Source organism: Perca flavescens, chromosome 8 (assembly GCF_004354835.1).
Source record: "Perca flavescens isolate YP-PL-M2 chromosome 8, PFLA_1.0, whole genome shotgun sequence".
Taxonomy (NCBI): domain Eukaryota; kingdom Metazoa; phylum Chordata; class Actinopteri; order Perciformes; family Percidae; genus Perca; species Perca flavescens.
In genome coordinates this window covers 32,497,646-32,506,117 of record NC_041338.1, presented here as the reverse complement: position 1 = coordinate 32,506,117, position 8,472 = coordinate 32,497,646, and the positions used below count along the sequence as shown (strand labels likewise).

The following is an 8,472-nucleotide window of genomic DNA, read 5'->3' as shown; positions in this document are numbered from 1 at the left end:
TTAAATCGGAATTGAACCACAGTGTTTGTGTCACTTCCTGTTCATCCTGAATGCTGCTGGAATCAGCTGGAAAACTGTCCGACTTGATAGCGGACTTTTGTCACCGCCCCCCGCTGCTGCCGCCTGCTCTCGTCCGCTTTACAGGCGAGGCGCAGTTCATCTCGAACGAGCCTAATGTCACATCATAGCAAGTTAGGATTCCCACCAAGTAAAAGCTCCTGCTTACCCAGTAGAGTGTGAGTTAATGTCCTTTGCTGCATGTCGTCCGCCCCACCCTCCCCTCCCCTTTCCTGTCCTGTCTTTAAAAGGTCCCATAGCATTAAAACTTCACTTTATGAAGTTTTTTAACATTAATATGAGTTCCCCCAGCCTGCCTATGGCCCCCCAGTGGCTAGAAATGGTGATAGGTGTAAACCGAGCCCTGGGTATCCTGCTCTGCCTTTGAGAAAATGAAAGCTCAGATGGGCCGATCTGGAATCTTCTCCTTATGAGGTCATAAGGAGCAAGGTTACCTCCCCTTTCTCTGCTTTGCCCACCCAGAGAATTTGGCCCACCCATGAGAGAGAGAGAGACATCATGGCTTTCAAACGAGCAAAGTGGCCAACTGCCTTGACCAACTGAGATTTTTGATAAATAATAAATAATTATCAGTAATGTGGATATAATGATTAAGTGGTTAAAGGCAAATAACAGAAAAGTTACAACAGTCTGGTAAGTTCAGAAAATGACATCTTTTTTACTGTAATGCAGCCTTTAAAACCAGGAAAAGACAACACTTATGCCATATTACGATATCCAAAATCTAAGACGATATCTAGTCTCATATCACGATATTGATATAATATCAATATATTGCCCAGCTCCACTCTACTAGTCTCTGTCAGGTCATCAAACATTATTTGGAGTTTTTCTTTTATTCTACAAATCATGGCTAGCCAGTGAAATAGTTATTTAAAATTGACTAGTAGTGGACTTTGCAAATTATTACCGACTGTCAGTGTTAGGCAGATGAAAACGCTCATTTCCTCCCTCTGAGCTTCTCTATAAAGGCTGAGGGGCCAGAGTAGATGGCTGATTGCTCTGAGCTAGTGCACTGTAGGGACAGCCTTGTGTGTGCATGGAAACACTCTGCTTTTAACAGCACAACACACAGTGGATGGACGCATAATGTAGCCCACTTGGTCCGGCACCAATCATATTCAGAGACGGAAATAAACAGCTTCCACCAGCTAAATACTGCGTGTTGGCTGTGCCTGTTTCTCTACCAGTCAGCCTAGCAGGTCGCCAACTTTTATTCTTTCACCTCAACAAAATCAGACTGTCTGGTCAAAAAGTGAAAGTGGCTTGACCAATGTTGAAACCAATGTGGTGGGGACAGCACCTACACCTAAAGTTGCTAATAATTTAACCGCAGCTTCACACACCACCTGAACACTGTATTTAAGGTGAAGCTAGTACAAAACAAAATCCCAAAGTGGCCACAGTCGCTCGCCTACACACCCTAGCCCTGTAATAAAACGCTTAGCTAACAGCTGATGCCTGTGTGCTGATGGGCATGACGCTGTCACACCCGCGGGTCAATGAGCTGCCTGAACTTTAACAAACTTGTGACTCAGGCTGATGTGGAACAGAAGAAAATAAAGTCAGGCCTTGTTATAACTCTGAATGGTGTATTACATAACCATTTATCAAGAAGAATGCTCATAACCGGTTTACTGTGATATCAACAAGCTTGACAGCAATTTTGGCTTTAAGGTGAGAAAAAGACACAACACACTGTATCAGGTACCCATTAAGAATGACAAGAAGCCTGCAACCGTGACTTGTTTTTAACTATTTATCCATTTACTGACTATTTTTGTATGTAATCGTTGACTCATTTAATTAACAAAACCTTTTTCAAAATGTTAAATACACATCACAAGCAATCCCATCTCATGGAGATGTCTAAAATATGCCTACAAAGTCTGACCAACAGTGACAAATCCAAGCAGCAGTTAACACACTGATTTGCCTCTCTCAAAGCGGCTTCCAATGTGCATAACCGAAAGACAAACCAAGCTTAACAGAGAGACTAAAGTGTGACATGAATAGAGATTGCAAAGATAAAATCAACCCATTTACCAGGACATAAAAATGAAATGCAAGTAGGATTAGGGCTGGGCGATATGGAGAAAATCAAATATCACGATATTTTTGACCAAATACCTCAATATCGATACCGCAACGATATTGTAGTGTTGACTATCGGTGCTTTCACAAAATATTTACACAATGATATTTTTGATAAATAATCATCAGTAATGTGGATATAATGACTAAGTGGGTAAAGGCAAATAATAGAAACAGTTACAACAGTCTGGTAAGTTCAGAAAATGACATAACTTTACTGTAATGCAGCCTTTAAAACCAGGAAAAGACAACACTTATGTCATATTACGATATTCAAAACCTAAGACGATATCTAGTCTCATATAACGATATCGATATAATATCAATATATTGCCCAGCTCTAAGTAGGATTCCTGCAGACACATACTGCTGTGCACTCGTGCTGTCTCAAGGTATTGGCTGTGTCTTTGCTCTTTTAAGGAAATGAGAAAATGAACAGTGCTAGTACTGCCAGACACTAGCAGTGGTGTAATGGGGTACAAACCCTGCTAACAGTACCAGCTTGAACTACCGAGTTTGCATAACAGTTTTCGGTTACACAGTTGTTTTTTTAATAAATAAAATGTTGGTGTGAGACCTTTATAGCTGTAGATATATACTTGTAAAATGGGAAGAGCACATATGAATACAGGTTGTGAACTGTAACGTTGATTGTTGGGTCGTTTTCATCATGTCGTTGACCAACTGGAGCTCATAGTTCCCACATCTTTCTACAGTCTGTGAAACGCTAACGTTACTCATCAGAGGTACAGTGGCTAGCAAGCTAGCGTGTAGAATACCTATGGTAGCTGTCACACGGCGAATTAAATCCTGCTCTGCATAATATAATCTGACAATCCAGCACTTCCAATATATTTTTTTTATGTAACGACAGAAAAGCGGTATCAAACAGCGAAAAGGGCGTGTTAGTTAAGTCTAGCTAGCAGGCTGTGGCTATGCTAAACTAACAAGCTAGCGATCTTAGGTGTGTGAAAACTTCCATAACACAAGCAACCAGAGACCCTGGGGGGTGGGGGGTAAACGACATGTCCACAGAACAAGAAAGGTGTGGGAGGTAATGCTAGGTGGATTTATAATATGTACACGGTTCCTATTTTGAGTCAGGTCCGTACAAGGAGCCACCGTTTCAGAATTTGCAAATGAGCGGAAGTTGAGCTAAAAATAATAAGAGCAGAAGCAGCAGCGGTTCTGCTGAGGCCTGGGTTTTCTCCGCATTTGATCAAGCCGGTCGACGCCAGGATGCCCGGAGAGACAGCCTCAAAATGCCACTCGAAATTTCGAGCGTTAACGTCCCCCGGCATCAGTTTATCTAGTGATTAAATAGGCTTCTTACCTTTTCCTCGTCGGATAGCTGCTCCTCATGATCCGCCATCTTTTCTTCCGGCACCACCAGCTTGTCAGAGCCCAGTGACGTCACCGCCTGGGTGGATTCCCAGCTTGGTTGAGCAGCTCAGCAGTCATGGTTTTGATTGATGCTCTGTCACTGTCTGTCTGTGTGTGTGTGTGTGTGTGTGTGTGTGTGTTTTTGGTGACTGGAGCTGCAGTAGGCTAGCAGTGGTAGCTCTGGCTAGTTCAAATAAAGATCATGCATTCGCATGATTCAGTAATTAATCAAATAACTGCACTATTGGTTTTGCACAGACATTTGATTTATGTAGGCCTATACACTGGCCTAAGGTAGTGTGTAGCCTACTGTAAAGATTTCTAATTCCTATTTCTATTTGTTATTCCTAAATGTTTTCTCTTATCTACCTGTCTATCTATCTGGTGTAATGCAAAACCTTCCTCCTGGGGATCAATAAATACATCAGAATCTAGTTTATTGACAGGTTTTCACATATAAGGAATTTGCCTTGGTGTTTTGGTGCATAACAATAAAAAAATAATAAAATAGTAGAAAAATTGAAAGATAAAAGCACACGCACAGCAGCAATCAAGAAACATGAATACAGTTGAAAACAATGATAAAATATGAAAACAATTGGATAGAATACAAGGAACACTTTCTTCTGTTGGCTTCTCAATTGTAGCATTTAGTCATGTATTATTCTAATAGAGTCACAGAGCATGCAGGGCTCCAATCTTTCATGATTTCATAATTGTTTTTGTTTCTGTTTTTATCTGATTGCATGGGTTTTAACTTTTGTTTGTATCTTTGGTGCAAAACTTGTTTGGTTTTAAAGTTCTATATAAATAAAATAAACTTGAAACTTGGTGTTATCTTGTGTTGTAAATTGTGCAGTCTTTAATGTTAATGTGTGTCAAGTCAGAAAAGCCTTCTCCCTCTATATGCCAGCACCTGTCAGCACAAATAAGCACATTGAGGTGCTTTTAATTTAATATTAAATATATCTTTATTAAGCATCTTTTATCAAATTCAACCTGACTAAGCATGCATGTTTTTTACAGCAATATTTTTTTATGTTAACGTAATCCTTCACATTTCCACCTGAGCTTTGGTGCTTTGCTCAAGTGCACCTCGTTCATAAGATGCAATAAACGAGAGTTATTAAAAGAAAGCGTTCCCCTCTCATCCATGAAGAAAATGTATTAAGGTATAAGCAAGGGTGTAACTTTATACATTTATAGGTACTATGTTGATGCAAAATCCAGGATGGGGGGGGGGGATTTTGAAAGGGAGGGGACATGTCCCTGTCCAGTGGAAATTACACCCTAGGGTATAAGTCTTCTGCATCATCACAAAAATCTGGGGAAGTCCTGTGATTACCCAGATATGCTGTCACCACTAGATGGCGAGCTAAGACTTTTTGTTTAAAAAAAGAAAAAAGAAAAATACTTTTCTGCTTGTAAGAGGAATGAGATCAGTTTCACTGTGACTCATTCCCTTTCACGCTGCCAGCAAAAAAAGACAACATGTAACTTAATACTCAATACAACAAGACCGTAGCCACACTGAGACAGAGGGAGGGTGAGACAGAAAGAGAGTTTTGTTAAATATTATCACAGATGGTAAAATGACTGTTAGCTTTAGGAGGTTCAAATAACTCATTTTAAGGAAGTCTGGTATAGGTTAAAAGGACTGTTCTAGAAGTCTTGTTCATTGCATCTTCCTGATCCACTATGACACTTCTATATGCAGAAACACACAAACCTAATTCCAATCTGGATGTCAACATCAGTATTTGTTGCCTTCAGTTGTGGAGGAACCTTTATATGGAGCCCCTAAAGGGACATGTGATTTTTTTTTTCTGGTGCACACAAGATACTTTCTGGTGCGCACGGGAGACCAATCTGAGTAGCAGTCAGAATGGCTGCCGAGGAGGAGGTAGGTCTATTCATATTCCTGAAAACGCAATAAAAATGACCTGATAGTGTCATCAACAAAGTTGTTAGATTAGATTAGATTAGATTTAAATGTATTGTGATTGTGCAGAGCACAAGTACAAAGACAACGATATCAGTCCCTCCAGAAAAACATTTTTTCAAATACGCCGCACTTTTGCCGCATAAATTGGCGATTTCCGCGCAAAATATGCGGGGCTTGCATGATTTCATAATCCCCGCATTTTCGTTAGAAAAAAGTCACATATATCTTAGCAGAAAGTTGAAAAATGTTGAGAAAAACATTATCGAAAAGCAGGGTGTTTGGGGAATCACTTTTTTTTCTCTTTTTAATCAAACCGCAGTATTTGCAAGTTCCCGCAATTTTTGCAAGTTCCCGCAATTTCATCGCATAAAATTGCATAAATATCCCGCATATTCCATCGCATCTTTTAAGAAAACGTGCCGCATAATCAAGGATTTTTGCCCGCAACAATCACAAAAAAACTCCGAAATGCAGTTTACGTCCAACCAGAAGTGCAACAAGAGCAGAAAAGTGCAATGTGATATACTAGTATAGACAGGACAAGAAATATAGTGCAGTGTAGACAGTAGTGTATACAGCTGGTTTACAGAAGGTGGTTTTGAGTAATATAAATTAAATATAAATATGTGCAGTGTATTAGCAGTTACCTTGTAAGAGCAGAATAAATATTTTTTCATTTCATTTCATTAATTTTTATTTTGAACAAAACTAAATAAAAAAAAAAAATATATATATATATATATATATATATATACACATATACATACACACATACATACATACACATATATATATATACATATACACACACATATACATACACATATACACACACATACAGTTTGTACCCACATATACATATATATATATATATATATATATATATATATATATATATATATATATATACTGTATACACATACACATGCCCACAAACCCATGCACACACATATGCACACAAATACCCATACACACACATAGCTATACAAACACACATACATATACATACACACATACATACCCACACATACAAAACAAAAAGTGTGTAGTAACACACAAAGGGAAAAAAAGAAAATACATAGTGCTTACAACTAATATTAAAAATACTATTGCAATTTCCAATTTCAAAAAAAAAAATAGTCCGAAAAGGAGCAGGATGAAGCCGAAGCTTGTAATGTTTCCTACCCCTCATTCACCTCAAGTCGTTTCTTCATTCATTATACATTCCCACAACAGGACAACCAATATACACAACAATACTTCTCCAATCCCTCACGATCCAAATCCTTTGTTCATCTATCTACATCGTAGGTAAATCAACAACATTTTCGCAATCCATCACCGTAACAATCCGCACACCAACACACCTTCTCAATCATCTCATATGGCTATGTAATATGAACAATGTATGAACAACATGTACAGATATGTGCAATGTAGTAACAGTAACATTATAATAGTAGTAAGAATAATATAGATATATGCAGTGTATTAACAGAATATATTATAAGATAAACAGAATAAATATGGATATTCAGTATGAACCATATAGACAGATATGTACAGTATGTTAAGGCAACTGTTAACTGATTTCATGCTGTGAATGTGAAATATTAACTTTAGCCACATAATGTTAGCAGAACTTTGTTAGCATCGTTTTGCTAGCCTTAGATTGGTTTCTGGTGCGCACAAGATACTTTTGCGCGAGCACGAGAAAGTTTCTCACGCACATTAGAAAGTATTTGGTGAACACTAGAGAGTATCTTGTGTGCACCAGAAAGTTTTTTGTAAGCACAAGAAAAAAAAGAAAAAGTAATGTCATGTCCCCTTAGGGCCTCCGTACCTTTCAGATCATTTACTCAGGTAAAAGTACAGTAGCAATACCAATGGGAATAAAATTCTCCATTTTACAACCCCTGAATACTTTGCTTACTTAGTAAAAGCAATGCATAGAATCATGAAGTTGCATAAAATGTACTTAGTTACATACATCTACCACTGGAGTAGAGACTATAATGCTGAAAACAAGACAGTGCTGTAACACAGTAACCTTTTAACAAAATGTAACCCTTATTAGTAGCCTGGCTGACACCAGACCCTTCTCAGTAACTGAGAGTGGGTCTGGGAAAAGTTTCATTCACAGCCCATTTCCAAAGGGGCGTCACCAACTCCACAGTGGCAAAGCCCCGGGGATTGATGAGATCCGTCCAGAAATGCTCAAGGCTCTGGGTGTGGAGGGGCTGTCCTGGTTGACACGCCTCTTCAACATTGCGTGGAAGTCTGGGACGGTGCCAAAGGAGTGGCAGACTGGGGTGGTGGTTCCCCTTTTTAAAAAGGGGGGACCAGAGGTGTGTGCCAATTATAGGGGTATCACACTTCTCAGCCTCCCTGGTAAAGTCTACTCCAAGGTGCTGGAAAGGAGGGTTCGGCCGATAGTCGAACCTCGGGTTGAGGAGGAACAATGCGGATTCCGTCCTGGTCGTGGAACAACGGACCAGCTCTTCACTCTCGCAAGGATCCTGGAGGGAGCCTGGGAGTATGCCCAACCGGTCTACATGTGTTTTGTGGATTTGGAGAAGGCGTATGACCGGGTCCCCCGGGAGATACTGTGGGAGGTGCTGCGGGAGTATGGGGTGAGGGGTCTCTACTCAGGGCCATCCAATCTCTGTATGACCAAAGTGAGAGCTGTGTCCGGGTTCTCGGTAGTAAGTCGGACTCGTTTCAGGTGAGGGTTGGCCTCCGCCAGGGCTGCGCTTTGTCACCAATCCTGTTTGTAATATTTATGGACAGGATATCGAGGCGTAGTCAGGGTGGGGAGGGGTTGCAGTTTGGTGGGCTGGGGATCTCATCGCTGCTCTTTGCAGATGATGTGGTCCTGATGGCATCATCGGCCTGCGACCTTCAGCACTCACTGGATCGGTTCGCAACCGAGTGTGAAGCGGTTGGGATGAGGATCAGCACCTCTAAATCGG

General features: G+C 40.2%; 1 protein-coding gene across 1 annotated transcript in view; it reads right to left on the bottom strand.

Moving 5' to 3' along the window:
• Positions 1-3,625, bottom strand: part of LOC114560172 (F-actin-capping protein subunit alpha-2) — a 37,153-nt gene extending 33,528 nt beyond the window's left edge. The window contains exon 1 of the mRNA XM_028585347.1: positions 3,506-3,625. Within this exon, the coding sequence (XP_028441148.1) occupies positions 3,506-3,544 (39 nt within the window). The 5' untranslated portion in view covers positions 3,545-3,625. The remainder of the gene's footprint in view (positions 1-3,505) is intronic.
• Between the last annotated feature and the right edge of the window lie 4,847 nt (positions 3,626-8,472).